This window comes from Hyperolius riggenbachi, chromosome 7, assembly GCF_040937935.1.
Source record: "Hyperolius riggenbachi isolate aHypRig1 chromosome 7, aHypRig1.pri, whole genome shotgun sequence".
In the NCBI taxonomy this organism is placed as follows: domain Eukaryota; kingdom Metazoa; phylum Chordata; class Amphibia; order Anura; family Hyperoliidae; genus Hyperolius; species Hyperolius riggenbachi.
Genome location: NC_090652.1, coordinates 94832335 through 94851403, shown reverse-complemented (window position 1 = coordinate 94851403; position 19069 = coordinate 94832335). Strand labels below are relative to the sequence as shown.

Genomic DNA, 19069 nt, shown 5'->3' with positions numbered 1-19069 from the left:
ACAGCAAGGAGTACCAAACTAAAGTACTTTTTATAATTAAAATACAGACTCCCACTCCTCGCTGGCTTCTGTAGCCGCACATGTTTGCCGTCGATGGCTCCTAGGCAGTTTGGGAAGTTGCACCTATCCCAGAACAGTTCAGCAACCTCTATCCACTTTTTAGAGTCGGGAACCGGCATGTACTTCTCGACGAGCTTGCTCCAGATCACCCGGCTTGTCCTGTTCACGATGTTGGCGACGGTGCTTTTGCCCACTCTGAATGTTAGATGTAAACTTGCATAGCTTTGTCCCGTCGCAAGGAACCTGAAATGAAATGACAACATATTGTTTGTTTGTTGTTTACACAGTTGAAAAAATGAAGACAAAATGGCGAAGTATACGGGACAGTTTTGTCAAGGAACTTAAGGTGGAGAAAGACGAACAGAGAAGTGGAAGTGGGGCATCGAAAAGGACTCCATATTGCCACACTCGCCTTCTTTCATTCTTACGACCACTCGTACAAGCGCGAGGGTGAGTGAGTGACGTTTGCAACTTGAAATTGCTGTTATGTGTATGCTCTCCCACAACAGTTTAATCTTTGTAGTTCAATTTTTTTTTTTGTAAACACCGATGCGCCTCTACTTTTCACACATGTAACCATTGCTGTTTATTTTCTACCCACAGTACTGAAGATAATTTTGATGCACTCATGGATGATTCTAATGAAGCACCTGCCGCGACAAATAGGGATTCGTCCCCTGAACATTCCTTTGAAGACTTGACAACCATCAACGTGGATGACATAGTAGAGGATGATTCTATGACATCTGAGTCACCAACCCCTTCCACATCTACTCCACGGCCAGACGCACAACCTGCCACCGACAAAGCAAATGCTGAAACCACTCGTTCAGAAGCCAGACGACCAGCTGCTCGCCCTACAAGTGCTCGTGGACAGAGCAGAACAGCTAATGTTCAGATGGCTGGAGCTGTTTCAAGTTTGGTGGGAATGATGCGCAATCAAGAAAGTATGGTTTCACGAAGACTACAGGATCCAAGTTCTGGTCTATCACAACAATATTTGCAACACATAGAAATGCTAAAAAATCAATTAGATGAATCCAACCAAGTACTCCAAAAGGAAAGGCAGATGTTTCAGGAGCAGATTCAATCTCTACACATGCAGCATCGCCACGAGATTGACCGGATAATGCAACACCAGAACAGCCAAGTGTACTACTCGGTGATGTCACTTTTGCCTTTCATGGAACAAGTGCCACGACATCGTTTAATACAGTGCCAGTGTAGTTTGCTTGAGTGTATCAAAAGTCATTTTGAATTCTCAACTGCAACAAGTAGGCCACCTAGCGCATGGCAACCTTCTCACACTCAGCCATACCAGGGTCCATCTCCCTCTCAGTCATACCAGAGTTATCAGCAAGGCCCTTCCTTCCCTCCCTCTCAAGCAGATGAACGTCCCGTTTATACTCAGCTAGGTGGCAGTATGCAACCCAGCCCCCTTAATACGTCTCCCCAGCAAATAGGTGGAAACTACTCTTTGTTTCATGAACAAGATCCTAAAAAGTAGGATTTGCTGCTCATGTCCAATGTCCCACACCCCCTGGTTCACTAGATTTGCTACCTGCCTTTGAAGGCCTTGTGATCAACACATGCCCAACGTAGCTTTCCATCAGCACGACAAAGGGATGAAGTTGATCCTAGGCCTTCAATGGCAGGTAGCTCAATCTACTGAGGCAGGCAGTGTGTGGGATCCACCTTGTGAGCAACATTGTTGACATTTTATAGAAATTTTAAGATGTGTTCTAGGTACTGCACTTAAATTACTTTGCACTATAGAGCTTTGATGCTCATGTCCAATGTCCCACACCCCCTGGTTCACTAGATTTGCTACCTGCCTTTGAAGGCCTTGTGATCAACACATGCCCAACGTAGCTTTCCATCAGCACGACAAAGGGATGAAGTTGATCCTAGGCCTTCAATGGCAGGTAGCTCAATCTACTGAGGCAGGCAGTGTGTGGGATCCACCTTGTGAGCAACATTGTTGACATTTTATAGAAATTTTAAGATGTGTTCTAGGTACTGCACTTAAATTACTTTGCACTATAGAGCTTTGATGCTCATGTCCAATGTCCCACACCCCCTGGTTCACTAGATTTGCTACCTGCCTTTGAAGGCCTTGTGATCAACACATGCCCAACGTAGCTTTCCATCAGCACGACAAAGGGATGAAGTTGATCCTAGGCCTTCAATGGCAGGTAGCTCAATCTACTGAGGCAGGCAGTGTGTGGGATCCACCTTGTGAGCAACATTGTTGACATTTTATAGAAATTTTAAGATGTGTTCTAGGTACTGCACTTAAATTACTTTGCACTATAGAGCTTTGATGCTCATGTCCAATGTCCCACACCCCCTGGTTCACTAGATTTGCTACCTGCCTTTGAAGGCCTTGTGATCAACACATGCCCAACGTAGCTTTCCATCAGCACGACAAAGGGATGAAGTTGATCCTAGGCCTTCAATGGCAGGTAGCTCAATCTACTGAGGCAGACAGTGTGTGGGATCCACCTTGTGAGCAACATTGTTGACATTTTATAGAAATTTTAAGATGTGTTCTAGGTACTGCACTTAAATTACTTTGCACTATAGAGCTTTGATGCTCATGGCCAATGTCCCACACCCCCTGGTTCACTAGATTTGCTACCTGCCTTTGAAGGCCTTGTGATCAACACATGCCCAACGTAGCTTTCCATCAGCACGACAAAGGGATGATGTTGATCCTAGGCCTACAATGGCAGGTAGCTCAATCTACTGAGGCAGGCAGTGTGTGGGATCCACCTTGTGAGCAACATTGTTTACATTTTATAGAAATTTTAAGATGTGTTCTAGGTACTGCACTTTAAATTACTTTGCACTACCGATGTTTGCTGCTCATGGCCAATGTCCCACCCCCCCCCCCCGGGGTCAATAGAGCTAATCTTTCTCCCTGAACAGCAGATAGCAAAGACAATTGTCTATTGTCCAAGCTGGGCTGACCCCGGTCATGTGCAAGACATGTGTTCTGGGGGGAAGGGGAAAACAAAGACACAAAATGTAAAGACTTGAATGCCTGAACAGCAAGTACATGTTCTGAACCTGTCTCTTCCAGGTTGGAAGGAGAACTTTATAACCTACCATGTTGGTAGTTTTTCAATAAAAACTCCAAAAAAAATAAAGTTTTTGTTTGTTTACAAAATTGTCTCCTCATCAATACAAAATGAAAAGTGGTATAGGTAAAGCAGACATTACTTACCGCAAGGTGATCAGAAGTTGTTCCTCTGGGGTGATGGACTTCCGCAACCTGGTGTCTTTCTTCTGAAGATGGGGCCTCAACATCTCCAGAAGTTTATCAAAGCTTCAAAAAGGAAAGGAAAACACCATTAGCAATGTGACAAATATGGGAACAGGACAAGGTAAAGTATAGGTAAAATTGTTAATCAAGTGTACTTACACACTCACAGACATCCGGCAGTAGTTGAAGAACTTTGGTGGGTGTCGTCTGAGGTCTCTGTAGAGCTGAGAGAACTGCCCTTTCCTCTCCCTCTCTTGTAACAGGGGATGCACCCACCACCGTCTCCGACTTGACTCCAGGAGGTTTCCGGCATAGTACAGCAGGACACCCAGCCAGGCTAGGTTAAGCCAGTACATAAAGACAATGGGGTCCATGGCCTTGGCTGGGCAGCAGTGCTGGAGTGGCTGGAGTGCTCTCCTGCTGGAATGTGCTGAAAACAGGTGTTTCACACAATAGACATCAAAGCCACTCCCAAAACACTCCCCTGTACATTAAAAATATCCTTACATGGTGCTCATCTACTTTCTTTACAGAAAAACCACTCCCACTTCCCTGCTATTGTTCCAAATCCACTCCCACAGCCACCGCAACTACATTCCCCATGCTCAAAAAAGGTTATTTAACCTTTTTTTTGAAAACATTAACCACACCCATGTCCTGCCCACTGAATTGACCACACCCATGTCCTGCCCATTGAATTACCATTCAAATTTATTGATTATTGTCCCAAAAACTCCTCCCTTTTGGCTTCAATTCCATTGAAAGGCATAGAAACGTTTTCTGTCCGTTTTTTGGGGTTAAAAACGGACCGGAAACGGATGCAAAACGGATGCACTTTTTGGTAAAACGGATCCGTTTGCGTTCCGCGGGAGTTCCCCTGAGCACGGACTGCTGCATCCGTCCTGCAACTGGGTCTAGTGTGGACCTAGCCTTAGAGTAACTGACACATCTTTATAACTCACATCTGTTTCCTAGTTTGTCGATGAGAAGTCCAGCAAAGACCAATACCAAGGCATTGCTGAAAAAGAGAAAATAGTATTGAGATACAGTCATAACCCTACAGGTCCTTTTACACTTAGTGTGCGTTAGTATGTATTTGTACGCGTTGGTATGCATTTTTTCCATAGTAGTGCATTGTGAAAAAGTTTTTTAAGTTAAAATGCATATTGTGGGAACTGAGCCATAGGAAAACATGGGCATTACTCTGAAAATAAGTTTTGTTTCAGTTATAACTGAGAGCAACTGATTAAGTGTAAAATGACCCTAAATAGGAAAATCTTTCCTCAGGTATGAAATGCCTCTATTAGTGCCTGAACACACTTGCTCACCTATCAGGTTACAGAATACCACATACCTGTGTCTTGTAGAACCACTTAGATGAGTACAGCTTTTCTTGCAAGTTACCGTCAACTGTCTCTGGAGTGGGAACAGAGAACAGTGGATAACAAAGGGCAGGAGAGCTGGGTGTTCCAGTAGGAAGTTAGTCCAATGGCAGGTGGACTCCTCCACAGGCGGTGAACCAGATGGTAAACTGGACAGACGCCTGGATGACTAGTCTTGACAACAGTGATAGCAGGATTGCCGGTAGCAGGTTCAGGTACACCAAGAGGAAGGTGATCAACAGGCAGGATTCGGCAACAAAGCAGGCAATTGAATGGAGCAGAAGTCAGCAACAAATCTGATTCTCAGACAGGCCAAGGTTGGTACCAGAGCAGATAGTCAGTGCAGAGGTCGCCAACGGATCGGGTTCTCACACAAGCAAGGACCAGCATCAGACAGGAACAGGACAAACTCTAGTCAACTCACAGGTGCATACACACTACTGTAGCTGCAGTACTACAGCAACTTGCTAGTGGCAATCTTGGCTTACCGTAAATAGGCCTTTAGGCATAAATTCATATTCGCAAGCGAACGCTGACCCACATTCATTAAGTTTGTGCCTTGTGGCCCACAAATTCAAGACATGCACGCCAAGCAAACCCACACCGCTGCACGCTTCCTTGCAAAAGTACGCCTCGGAGAGAGCACTCATCAGTAGCCGCTGCTGTCACTAAGCACATAAGTGACCGTGACAAATGGGCATCAGTCTGTAACATTGATTAGTTGATGAAAAATGCAGAGAAGCGCAGAAGTGTACTCAGGGACCTTAGGGTTCCTTTACACAGGTGTATCCCTGGCTGGTTTGAAGTACCAGGAAAATGCCACAGAAATGCATGGCAGCAATGAAGACAGTACATATGGGCAGCTATCTGCAGTATTCAGTCGCTGTCACATTTATGCAGGACTGTGGAGTCGGAGTTGGGGTCGGTGGTTTTTTAAACTGAGGGGTCGGGAGTCAGAGTCACATAGGAAACGCTAATTACGCTGGTCATTCACTTTCAGCAGCCTTGACATTTTTGGAATCACCGGTGATTGCTAGAAAGTATAAATCACTCATGAAAGCGCTCTAGTGGGATCCAGGCCTTTCGGCCCAATCTCCTCCTCCAACACAACGGGCTCACTCTGCTGTGTGAATTTTGTAGGAAGGCGTTGACTGGCTATATAAAAAACTTGAGCGATTAGCAACGTAGACAAACAGGCAATGTAGAGGCAGTGACAGTACTGCCGTACTGCCGCCTGTATAAATTAAACTACTTATAGACTTTTTATCTTTCCTGCATGAACATTTACAGATTTACAGTTTTGGACAGAAGTTTCGAAAACATTCAGGTCGGTTTTACACCTGATTTTTGCGTTGCAATGAGATCCTGCTACAACCCGCCGCAATGCAAAAAAATGACAAATATATTACCCCGAGGCAGTGTGCACCGACATGGTCATATGCATAGCGCCGTACCCCCCTCCCGCTCAGTGACATATTCTCTGCTAGACAGGAAGTACATCACCGTGATTCCTGTCGGTCCTCGCCTTGATGCACTGCGCTCTGTTGTTCACACTTACTGCATCGCCCATTGACTTCTATTACTCAAAGCACTGAGCTTTAAAGAGACACTGAAGTGAAAAAAAGAATAATGATATAATGAATTGTACGTGTAGTACTAGAACATTAGTAGCAAAGAAAATATTGTCATATTTTTTATTTTCAGTTATATAGTTTTTTTCATAACAATGCATAATTCTCTAATATTTGCAGTTTACATACTACTCATCATGCTAAATGATTTTACAGAGCAGGCTAGCAAAACATTTGACCTGTCCTCTGCAGGAAAAAGAAAATACAGTGACTGACAGTTGAGATATTAAGCTTCAGAAGACAGAGCTCTTTGCGATATTGAAAGTCGTGGAGCTCAATGGCTCTTTTGCATAGATAACTGCTGGAGTTTCTTAACTCTTACTGTACTGGAAACAATATTAGACTTATGTCTCTGCTCCTAATCAGCGGCAAAGCTAAGGAGCTATGGGCTCTGGTACAAGTTTTACATGGGGCCCCCCAAGCACTCTATACATAACAATTGATATGGCGCACAAAAACCTGCCAGTGACAGTGTCAGAGGTGCAAGAAGGGGATGGGAAACAGTTTGTTAATGATCACTACCATTAAAGCATCTATAGAAGTGATTATTAAAGAGACACTGAAGCGAAAAAAAATATATGATATAGTGAATTGGTTGTGTGCTATGAATAATTACTACAAGATTAGCAGCAAAGAAAATATTCTCATATTTTTATTTTCAGGTATATAGTGTTTTTTCTAACATTGCATCATTCTCTAATATGTGCAGATTACACAACACTCAGCATTCAAAATGATTCTTTCAGAGCAGTCTGTGAACTAATGACCTCTCTGTAACGATCGGTGTAACACAGAGAGGATCTGATTATCGGTGATCTGCAGTATCACCGAGAATACAGATATATACCCGATTATTGATGATCTGCAGTATCACCGATAATCAGATATACAGTATCTCTAACCTCTGGACACCTGAGTAAGATGAGTGTTTGATGCAACAGTAATACTTTGAGGAGAGCACCCGTATCGAGGGTGCAAGGCAGTAAGAGATACTGCCCAAGAATAAGCTCCTTCCAATGGCCTGAGGCTCCCCAAGGGGAGGAGTCAGGCTGAGAGTGGGAAGGACCAGAGTGTGAGTGACACCGATGGTGGAGTGTCACTGACAGATCTGTGAACTATCTCTAAACAGAGGAGATAGTTCTCGAGGTTGGACAAGCCAGGTCGGCAACAGACAGACAGATAAGATACAGTGGAAGAGACTGATCCAGAGTCTTAAGGCAAGCAAGGTTTGGCAACGGAGTATCAGATATAGCAAAGTACCAAATCAGAGATCAGAAGAGAGGTCAGGAAAGCAGAAGGTCATAACAAATAATCAACAATGTCTAGTCTTTTAGGTGTGAGCTCCTAGATCATCAACACCCTGGAACTAGTCTGAGGAATAACAGGATGATAAGGCTAATTCCTAGTCTTGGGTGTGAGCTCCGTAGTCATCAACACCCTGGAACTAGTCTGAAGTATAACACAGATGATACACAGTATTCCTAGTCTTGGGTGTGAGCTCCGTAGTCATCTACACCCTGGAACTAGTCTGAAGTATAACAGAATGATAACACAGATTCCTAATCTTTGGGTGTGAGGTCCTTGATCATCAACACCCTGGAACTAGTCTGAAGTATAACAGAATGATAACACAGATTCCTAATCTTTGGGTGTGAGGTCCTTGATCATCAACACCCTGGAACTAGTCTGAAGTATAACAGAATAATAACACAGTTTCTGACAATAAAGGTCTGAGTGCTACCACGTAGTGATCGCAACGGCAGACAACCAGAGAATGACCAGCACCCAGTATATATAGCAAAGCGCTCTCCAGCGCCTCCCCTAAGTGCTGGACCAATGGGAAGTGGTACTACCGTCAGCTGACCGGCTTGGTCAGCTGACTCCCTTCTGGCTGTCATATAAGTTCTGCCTCTCAGCGCGCGCGTCCGTCCTTCTGAACCTGTGTGGACTATCAGTCCCAGCCACACCAGACATGTGATGTAAAGCACCCGCCACGCTGGACGCGGAATCCGCTGCACCGCTATCAAGGCATGCAGCGGTTTCTCCGCGTCCGTCCATACTACTAGATGTAGGCCTACGCGTGCCAACCGCCGCGTTGGACGCGGAATCAGCCGCCTTGTTCTGAGTACACGCGGCGGCTTTTCTGCGTTTTCTCACAGTATCCCCCCCTCTGAGGAGTGGACTCCGGAACAGCTCCTACCCGGTTTCTCAGGATGTAGGGTGTGGAATTCCTTCTTTAATTCATCCGCATGCATGCGGCAATCAGGTACCCATGTTCTTTCCTCTATGCCATAACCCTTCCAGTGGACCAAATACTGTACCGAGTTCTGTACTATACGTGAGTCTAAAATCTTTTCCACTTCATACTCAGGTTGGTCATCCACCATCACACGGGGAGGAGGAGTGGAACCTACATGTACTGCTGGCTTAAGCAGGGATACATGGAACGATCTTACCCCACGCATGCTGGCAGGAAGATCAATGGCATAAGTAACATTGTTGATTTTCCTGGTTACTGGGAAAGGACCCACAAATCTGGGTCCTAACTTGGGCGAAAGCTGTTTTAAAGTCAAATGACGAGTGGACACCCAGACCAAGTCTCCTGGCCGGAACTTCCACTCTATGAAACGTTTCTTGTCAGCTTGACCTTTCTGACTCTGAAAGACCTTCTCTAGATTTTTTTTCACGATCCCCCAAATGTTCTTAAAAGACTCCTGCCAAGCCTCCAAAGCTGGAAACGGAGTGGAAGCTACTGGCAGTGGGGAGAACTTAGGCAACTTTCCAGTTACCACCTGAAATGGAGAGAATCTAGAGGAAGAGCTTTTCAAATTATTGTGTGCAAATTCTGCAAACGGCAAGAACTTGACCCAATCATTTTGCGCATCTGCGACATAACACCTTAGAAACTGTTCCAGTGACTGGTTAATTCTCTCGGTCTGACCATTGGTCTGTGGGTGGTAGCCCGACGAAAACGACAGTTCCATGCCCAATTGATGACAAAATGCCCTCCAAAATTTAGAAACAAATTGGACTCCCCGATCTGACACTACATTTTCCGGGATGCCATGTAGCCGGAAAATGTGCATGATGAAAAGATCGGCCAACTCCTGGGCCGATGGGAGTCCTTTCAGGGGCACGAAATGGGGCATTTTACTGAATCTGTCGACTACCACCCAAATGACCAACATGCCTTCAGACCTGGGGAGCTCACCCACAAAATCCATGGACAAGTGGGTCCATGGTTCACTCGGGGTGGGCAAAGGCTGCAATGTTCCCACAGGTGCCAGACGGGAGGGTTTGCTTTTTGCACACACTGCACATTCTCTCACATACTCCTTGCAATCAGTTGCCAATGAAGGCCACCAAGCACACCTAGCAACAAGGTCCTGTGTTCTGGCGGCCCCAGGATGTCCAGCATTCTTGTGGGAGTGGAACTTCTGCAATATCTGGAGACGAAACGGCAATGGTACAAACATGACCCCTTCAGGCTTTCCCTCAGGAACATCCTGCTGGAAGGGACTTAACCTCCTTGGCGGTTAATTTTTTCTGCAAAAATTGCAGAAATCCATTTTTTTTTATTTTGTTTTTTATGTTTCATGTAACGCTACCAGAGTGGTAGCTACATGAAACTCCACTAGAGGGCGCATGTGTCCCTCTAGTTCGATCATCGCCGGCAACAATAGCAAACAGGGGAACGCGTATATAACGCGCTCCCCTGTTTGGCTTCTCCTGTCGCCATGGCGACGATCGGAATGACGTCATGGACGTCAGCCGACGTCCTGACGTCAGACGTCTCCGATCCAGCCCATAGCGCTGCCCGGAACTCATTGGTCCGGGCAGCGCAGGGCTCTGGCGGGGGGCCCTCTTGCGCCGCTGCGTGCAGGCTTAAAGTCTCCATCCAGTTCTTCTAGGTCTCTGTGGCTGCCAATACCACTTTCTGTGGGATAATAGTCTCTGGGTCTGAGGGCTGTGCTGTCTCTGGCTCAAAGCATCTGGATAAAGCATCTGGTTTAACGTTTTTACTACCCGGAGTATACGTAATTACAAATCTGAATCTCGAGAAAAACAGTGACCATCGAGCCTGACGGGGACTCAATCTCTTAGCCCCCTCAATGTATTCCAAATTTTTGTGATCAGTGTAAACTGTAATCGTATGTTCTGCTCCTTCTAGCCAATGACGCCATTCTTCAAAGGCCAATTTAATGGCTAGGAGCTCCCTGTTGCCTATATCGTAGTATTTCTCTGCTGGTGAAAACCTACGGGAAAAATAGGCACATGGGTGTAATCTTCCCTGCAACCCAGAATGCTGAGACAGCACAGCCCCCACCCCGACCTCTGAGGCATCCACCTCTACGATAAAGGGATAGGATGTGTCAACGTGTCTCAAAATGGGTGCAGAACAAAATAGTTCCTTCAGAGTGGAGAAAGCAGCCAAAGCTTCAGGAGACCAGTGGTTGGTATCTGCCCCTTTTTTTGTGAGACTGGTGAGGGGTGCAATGACTGTGGAATACCCTTTTATGAACCTTCTATAGTAATTTGCGAACCCTAAGAACCTCTGGAGAGCCTTCAGTCCTACTGGCTGAGGCCACTCCAGGACAGCAGAGACTTTGGCAGTGTCCATAGAAAGGCCCGAGGTAGAAATTATGTACCCCAAAAAGGCGACAGATGTAACCTCAAAAATGCATAAAGCATGTTCTGTCTTAGTTTGTGCAGCACAAATCTGACATGAGCCCTGTGTTCTGAGAGGTTATCTGAGAAGATTAGTATATCATCCAGATATACCAGGACAAAATTTACCCAAAACCTCCCTGAACACCTTATTAATGAGTTCCTGAAAGACGGCCGGAGCGTTACACAACCCGAAGGGCATCACCAGGTACTCGTAATGCCCATCGGGTGTGTTAAAGGCCATCTTCCACTCATCGCCCTCTCTGATCCGCACCAGGTTGTATGCACCCCGCAAATCCAATTTTGAGAAAATCTTAGCATTGGTGATCTGAGTAAATAAATCATCTATCAAAGGCAAAGAATAGCGATTTTTTACTGTGATTTTATTCAGACCCCGATAATCAATGCATGGCCGTAGGCCTCCGTCTTTTTTCTTTACAAAAAAGAAACCTGCTCCAGCAGGTGACCGGGAAGGGCGAATGAACCCTTTAGCTAAATTTTCACGGATGTACTCCTGCATGGCCAATTTTTCCGGCCCGGACAAATTGTAGAGATGACCTCTAGGGAGCATACAACCAGACCGGAGATTGATGGGACAATCGAAAGGGCGATGTGGAGGAAGTTTATCAGCAGATTTCGGACAAAACACTTCTGAAAATTCTGAATACTGATCCGGCACTCCCTCCACGTGAATCTTGGTCTGGCCCAAGGTTACCTTTGCTAAACAATGATGAGATCAATGGGACGACCAGCTTGTTAGCTGACCAGTGGCCCAATTAATCTGAGGGGAATGAAGTTTTAACCAAGGCATGCCAAGAATGATCGTGGAGGTTGTCATGTGTAACACAAAAAAAATGCAAATTCTCCCTATGCAGCACCCCTATAGTGACTTCCACCTCTGGAGTCTGCGACAAAGGACTGTTACTCTGCAGAGGAGAATCATCCACTGCCGTAACTTGAATAGGTGGTTTTACCGGGGTGAGCGGAATACCCAATTTTTTTGCAAATTCGTAATCCATAAAATTAGCCGCTGAGCCTGAGTCAATGAAGGCTTCAGTGACTTCAGATTTATCCTCCCATGAAATACTACAAGGAAGAAGCAACCGTTTATCATCTAGGGGTAAAAATTGCACGCCTAGGGTATTACCCCCAACTACTCCTAGGCAGTAGCGTTTCCCGGTTTCTTAGGGCAATTCTGTACTTTATGACCCCCCTCTGCACAATAAAGACAAAGCTGCTCTGATATCCTGCGTTTCCGCTCCACTCGAGACAACTTTGACCGGCCAATCTGCATTGGCTCAGGTGGAGGCGAAACGTGAGTAGGCGGAGTCACAGGAGGTGCCGCGTGGGATACCATTCTCACATAGTTTCTACCCCGGGTCTGTCTCTGATAGCGCAGCCGACGATCTATCCTTATGGCCGATGAAATGGCCTCATCGATGGACTTAGGTTCAGGCTGACTTAACATAAGATCGGAGACTTCATCTGACAACCCTGATAAGAAACAATCCAGAAGGGTAAAGGTATCCCACCTGGCTGATACTGACCACCTCCTAAATTCAGCAGCATACTCCTCAACCGGACTCTTGCCTTGAAGTAACAGTTTGAGCTTCCGCTCAGAAGTCGAGGCAATGTCTGGATCATCGTAAATTATAGCCATGGCTTTAAAAAATTCCTCCACAGAGGTCAGGGCTAAGTCTCCGGCGGGCAGACTGTACGCCCAGGTCTGAGAATCACCTGACAACAAAGTTTTAATAAATGTGACCCTTTGGGCCATAGTTCCTGAGGATCTAGGTCTCAACTCAAAGTAAGATAACACTCTACTCCTAAAATTTCGGAAGTCAGATCTGTGACCAGAAAACTTTTCAGGTACAGGCATACGTATGTCTGTGCTAGGAGGAGATCGCACTTCATCCACAGCCGTCTGGAGGGTTTGTATAGACCCGGACAAAGCGTCAATTAACGCCCGGTGACTACCCAGCACTTGGTTGATGTTATCCACCGAAGTGGTAAGCGTGCCCAGACGGCCGGTGAGTGCGTCCATTTGCATTTGGTCTGCCGTTCTGTAACGATCGGTGTAACACAGAGAGGATCTGATTATCGGTGATCTGCAGTATCACCGAGAATACAGATATATACCCGATTATTGATGATCTGCCGTATCACTGATAATCAGATATATCTCTAACCTCTGGACACCTGAGTAAGATGAGTGTTTGATGCAACAGTAATACTTTGAGGAGAGCACCCGTATCGAGGGTGCAAGGCAGTAAGAGATACTGCCCAAGAATAAGCTCCTTCCAATGGCCTGAGGCTCACCAAGGGGAGGGGTCAGGCTGAGAGTGGGAAGGACCAGAGTGTGAGTGACACCGATGGTGGAGTGTCACTGACAGATCTGTGAACTATCTCTAAACAAAGGAGATAGTTCTCGAGGTCGGACAAGCCAGGTCGGCAACAGACAGACAGATAAGATACAGTGGAAGAGACTGATACAGAGTCTTAAGGCAAGCAAGGTTTGGCAACGGAGTATCAGATATAGCAAAGTACCAAATCAGAGATCAGAAGAGAGGTCAGGCAAGCAGAAGGTCATAACAAATAATCAACAATGTCTAGTCTTTTAGGTGTGAGCTCCTAGATCATCAACACCCTGGAACTAGTCTGAAGAATAACAGGATGGTAAGGCTAATTCCTAGTCTTGGGTGTGAGCTCCGTAGTCATCAACACTCTGGAACTAGTCTGAAGTATAACACAGATGATACACAGTATTCCTAGTCTTGGGTGTGAGCTCCATAGTCATCTACACCCTGGAACTAGTCTGAAGTATAACAGAATGATAACACAGATTCCTAATCTTTGGGTGTGAGGTCCTTGATCATCAACACCCTGGAACTAGTCTGAAGTATAACAGAATGATAACACAGATTCCTAATCTTTGGGTGTGAGGTCCTTGATCATCAACACCCTGGAACTAGTCTGAAGTATAACAGAATAATAACACAGTTTCTGACAATAAAGGTCTGAGTGCTACCACGTAGTGATCGCAACGGCAGACAACCAGAGAATGACCAGCACCCAGTATATATAGCAAAGCGCTCTCCAGCGCCTCCCCTAAGTGCTGGACCAATGGGAAGTGGTACTACCGTCAGCTGACCGGCTCGGTCAGCTGACTCCCTTCTGGCTGTCATATAAGTTCTGCCTCTCAGCGCGCGCATCCGTCCTTCTGAACCTGTGTGGACTATCAGTCCCAGCCACACCAGACATGTGATGTAAAGCACCCGCCACGCTGGACGCGGCATCCGGCACATCAAGGCATGCGGCGGTTTCTCCGCGTTCGGCCATACTACTAGATGTAGGCCTATGCGTGCCAACCGCCGCGTTGGACGCGGAATCAGCCGCCTTGTTCTGAGTACATACGGCGGCTTTTCTGCGTTTTCTCACATTCTCCTCTGGCAGAGAAAAAGTAAATAGTTCAGGAACAGTTGAGATAATAAAAGTCAGAAAACAGCCCTCTCCACGACTTTGAAAGTCGTAGAGCTTAATGGCTTTTTTGCATAGAGATAACAACTGGAGTGTCTTAACTCTTCCTGTACTGGAAACAATTAGACTGATGTATCTGATCTTAATGTTTTATTTCTTAGCTGTACTACACATACAAATCATAATATCATAATTTTTTTTTCTCTTCAGTGTCTCTTTAACAGCACAGGGCCATAGAGAGCTAATATTGTGCTGGAGGGCTGGCCCCTCTGACCCAAGGGCCTGATGCAGTTGCTACCTCTGCAACCCCTATTGCTATGCCACTGCTACTCATGTTTTATTTCTTAGCTGTACTACACATACAAATCATATCATTTTTTTTTTCTCTTCAAGAGCGGTAACATGCTGCAGGCTTTGCGTTGGGATTGCATTGGGATGAACACTTCCTATGCAATGCAACACGATAAGTGTAAAAGGCCCCATTGACTAGCATTTCCGTTGCATCACCCTGCAGTAAAACAGGGTAATGCAATGTACCCTTGCAATGCACGTGTACAAGGGGCATTAAGCCAAACAGTTTGTTCTGCTTCTTGTGTTATCTATCCAGTGTAATGCAGGAAAGAGAGCAAAGCATACTCACGTCCAGGCATATATAGCGTATAGCAGATTATACTGCTCTGGGGTCATCCCCAGCCCCTCCACACAGCCAGAGCTGCTGTTACTGTGCGTCCCATTCGGGTGACTGCCATTACACGTCACGTTCTGTAGACAATGCAGAAATGTAAGAAGAAAATGCATTTGCACAACTATACATGTCGAATTGGCAAAGAATTCTGGAGTAACAAGCTTTCAAAAAAAAAAATTTGTTTCTCTATCCTGCAAAACATCTGTCATTCCTGGAACACACCATGCACTTTCACACCATGCAGACAGGTCAAATAGGTTATTTCCGAAACTTCCAATCTAATTCCAGCTCGTTACTCTGATCGAGTTTGTATAGGAATGATCGGAAAATTGATCAGAAAAACGATTGCAAATCAGAGTGGAACCTCTTGGAAATGATCTATTCGGCAGGAAATCGCATGGCGTGTACCTGGAAAATAAATAAATAAAATAAAGAGTACAGTAAACATAAGATAAATCTCTCCAATCCATAGCAGGGGTGAAGGTCATGTGACTAGTCCCAGCAGCTGACATTGGCTCTGGGGAAAGATGTTGCTTTACAGGCTGGTGTCATATATCTCCAATGTACTTTATAGGTTAGGCTGGGAGGTCGCATGTGTAGAACTGTCACAGAAAAGCTTCTGTCACACAGAGGTGCTGTATGTGAAGACAAGACAGCCAAGTGTGGTCACCTAACTGTGATTCCTACTGTATGTAAGAGGTACGTTATTTTGACTTACTTTAATTTAAAGGGGCTCTATTAGGAAAAGCAGTAAAATGTTAAATACTTGTGTACACAAATGAGATGTACGGTTGCCCAACAGTAACACGAACTGTGACTATTTCTATGTAGCCATCACTTACAGTTATTATTCTATTATGGCTCTGACCTCCTGCCAACAGGGTTTGGACTAGTTCATCTCCTTATGGGGGATTCTCATGGTTTTCTTCCATTTCAAAAACACTTACTAATGGTGGTTGCTCAGTGCAGCTGATAGAATAGCATAAACATCTTTACCACGAAGCAGGTGGTTTCAGCGCTCCGAATATGGGCGCCGCTATGGCAGTAATGTTATAATGCACAGGGTGCATAAGGGTAATTCAGGGATCTGGCAATCCCTGGACCCCAAATTTCATCTCCCTCTGAGTTGCTACAACTCATAGGGGGAATAGTATTTAATGCCGCTGGGAATTTGAGCGGCAGCAGTGAGAGCCGTCAGGAGTCACCCAACTTACCGGCAGTGTACATATACTGTACATATGCCATTACCAGGGGGCCTAAAAGAATAAGGGGTCTATTCCCACTGAGCCCAAATCCGGGCAGAATCTGCAGGATTCCCCACTTGCTATCCGAACAAGGAAACACTCCATATCTTTCTAGAGGCTTGCCATTTAGTTCGCATGTCGGCACAAATATGGTCGGAAACAGATTTCTGCATCATGCGGCCAAATCACTAGCCGATCATGGCACGGCTTAGCGATTGGGGCTGCGGCTAAGCAGCAGAACAAAAGCTGCAGCCAAATCAGAAAACAGCCGCGGCTCCCAGTGGAAATAAGCCCTTAAGGAAACCTTGAGGTTCCCCCATGAGGAGATGGACTAGTCCAAAACCTGTTATGAAAAGTGAGTTTACAGCTGTCACATTAATTATACTGACTGTGAGTGACATCTTATAGGAAAGAGTAATTACAGTGCATTTTACCTTGAGATTAAAGAAAATCTGTAACGAAAAAACGTCTCCTGGGGGGTACTCACCTTGGGTGGGGGAAGCCTCCGAATCCTATTGAGGCTTCCCCCGTCCTCCTCGGTCCCCACGGTGGTGGCGAAAATCCTCCCGAAGCGGCGGCGATGTAAATATTTACCTCTGTGGCTTCAGCGCAGGCGCAGTATCCGCTCTTTCCAGGTATAGGCGGAAATGGGCGATCTCCGTCAGGCCGCTCTACTGCGCAGGCGCAAGTCTCCTGCGCCTGCGCAGTAGAGTGGACCCGACGGAGATTGGATATTTCCATCTATCTCCGTCAGAAGAGCCGCAACAGCGCCCCCGCTGGAGCCAGAAAAGGTTAGTATTGCACAGGCCGACAAATTGTCGCCTGTGCGTTTCTTGGGCTGCAGCGAGACCGCCGTGGGACACAGGAGGACGGGGGAGGCATCAATAGGCTTCCCCCTACTGAGGTGAGTACCCCCCAGGGGAACTTTTTTTCAGTACAGTTTTTCTGTAAGGTATATCTTATATTTATATGCACCTGAGCTTTTCAAATATTGCAGTTTTGATCACAGTGCACTTACCCCTTGGAACTGGTCCTGCAGCACGCTGGGAATATCAAAGCAAAAAAACGAGCCGAAGGTGAGCAAGCAGTTGAAGAACAGAACCACGAAGCGGTAATAGGCTGCAAGAGGAACGGGATACGATCAATAGTGCATCACGGCCACGGCAGATTCTAATAATTAACACAATACTTTAGGCTGAGCTGATGTACACAAGCAAAGCAACAGCCAGCCTTATAATAACTAAACCAGTTCAAAGGGAAATTCAATTTTGTCTTCTTATTCATAATTTCAATTGAGTTTTGACATAACTCGATTGAAATGATCAATTGGACCAGATTGAAAATTTTCATCGATTGGTGGTGGTGGAGAGACAGCGGTGGATTCACAGCCCATAGCATTGTACGCATTTTCTGAAATCTACTGAAAATCGGTGTGCAGTGAGTTGAAGGATTTAAAGCCTCTCTGATCTGATCAATCTGTTTGCCACATTGGGTGGAAATCTGTGAGTGTATGGCCACCTTAAAGGGACCCAGAGCTCAGGCTCAAAATGGAGTTTGGACTTACATGTGGCTTCCTCTAGCTCCCCGTAGCCTGCAAGGTTCCCCGGCGTCCTCCTGGCTCCTCTCCCGGTCCCGCTGGCAGCTCCGGTAATCGTTAAACTGCAAGCTGAAGTCGTCCATGCGCACAGATTAGCCGCCAGCAGGACCGGGAGAGGAGGAAAGTCCAAATTCCGTTTGGCCTAACCTTCTGAAGTATTTTTTAAATTAAACAGATACTGTTTATTTTTGAAGCAAATCCATAGCCTTTGTAAAAATTAGACTCGGAATTGGAGTCGAGGAGTTGGATGATTTTTGTACCAACTCCACAGCCCTGCTATAGAGCCTTCCCATTCCTTTCCCGGATCCCTTGTTCCAGCGCTGTCTCCCCCATTCAAAGCTCCAGCCACAGGACGCTTCGGGAGTGCTTCCGAAGTTGGGTGGCTTTGTACTGCGCATGCGCAAGAGAGCACGCTCGCACATGCGCACTGTGGACCCGCCCATCTTCTCTGGCTACTGAAGACTTCTGAAGCCTCCCACAGCGGAAGAGAGCAGTCCGCCCCATCGGTCAGATACTGCTAATGGGGGAGCCAGCGGTGGAACTCAGGGACCAGGAGAGAAACAGAGCCTGGATCCATCTGAAAATGGCGCCTGTGAATAATGGCGCACGGTATTGCCGCTAATCTGTTTGCTGCTTATCGCTATTTAACGTTAAAGCCTTATTGTTATTTAACGTTAAAGCCTTATTGTTATTTAGCGTTAAAGCCTTATCGTTATTTAGCGTTAACACACAGAACCCTCTCTGTACCTATCACTAACCCCTAACCACCCCTGGTGGTGCCTAACCCTAACCACCCCCCTGCCCTGGTGGTGCCTAACCCTAAGACCCCCCTGATGGTGCCTAACCCTAACCTTGGCAGTGTTACATTAAATCCATTCACCGTTTTGCAGTTAAATAACGTCTGCAGTTTGGCTTATGTAGGGCGCTATTGATAAATAACGTTACTGTGCACAGTAACGTCTGCTGTTTGGCAAATGAACGGCACTATTGATAAATAACGTTAGTGTGTGCCACTATTGATAAATAACATTAGTGTGTGCCGTTTTTCTTCTTTTTT

At 45.9% G+C, this 19069-nt stretch overlaps 2 protein-coding genes across 2 annotated transcripts in view; one reads left to right on the top strand and one right to left on the bottom strand.

Annotated features, from left to right (window-relative positions):
• LOC137525597 (lysosomal dipeptide transporter MFSD1-like) overlaps positions 1-19069 on the bottom strand; it is a 107408-nt gene that overhangs the window by 52802 nt on the left and 35537 nt on the right. The window contains exons 2-4 of the mRNA XM_068246745.1: positions 17434-17534; positions 15127-15248; positions 4291-4346 (exon numbers count right to left, since the gene is read on the bottom strand). Coding sequence (XP_068102846.1) covers positions 4291-4346; positions 15127-15173 — 103 coding nt within the window. The 5' untranslated portion in view covers positions 15174-15248; positions 17434-17534. The remainder of the gene's footprint in view (positions 1-4290; positions 4347-15126; positions 15249-17433; positions 17535-19069) is intronic.
• LOC137525293 (uncharacterized) lies at positions 356-2414 on the top strand. Its single transcript, XM_068246349.1, has 2 exons — positions 356-510; positions 664-2414. The coding sequence occupies exons 1-2, from the start codon at positions 356-358 to the stop codon at positions 1565-1567; spliced, it is 1059 nt and encodes a 352-aa protein (XP_068102450.1). The 3' UTR covers positions 1568-2414.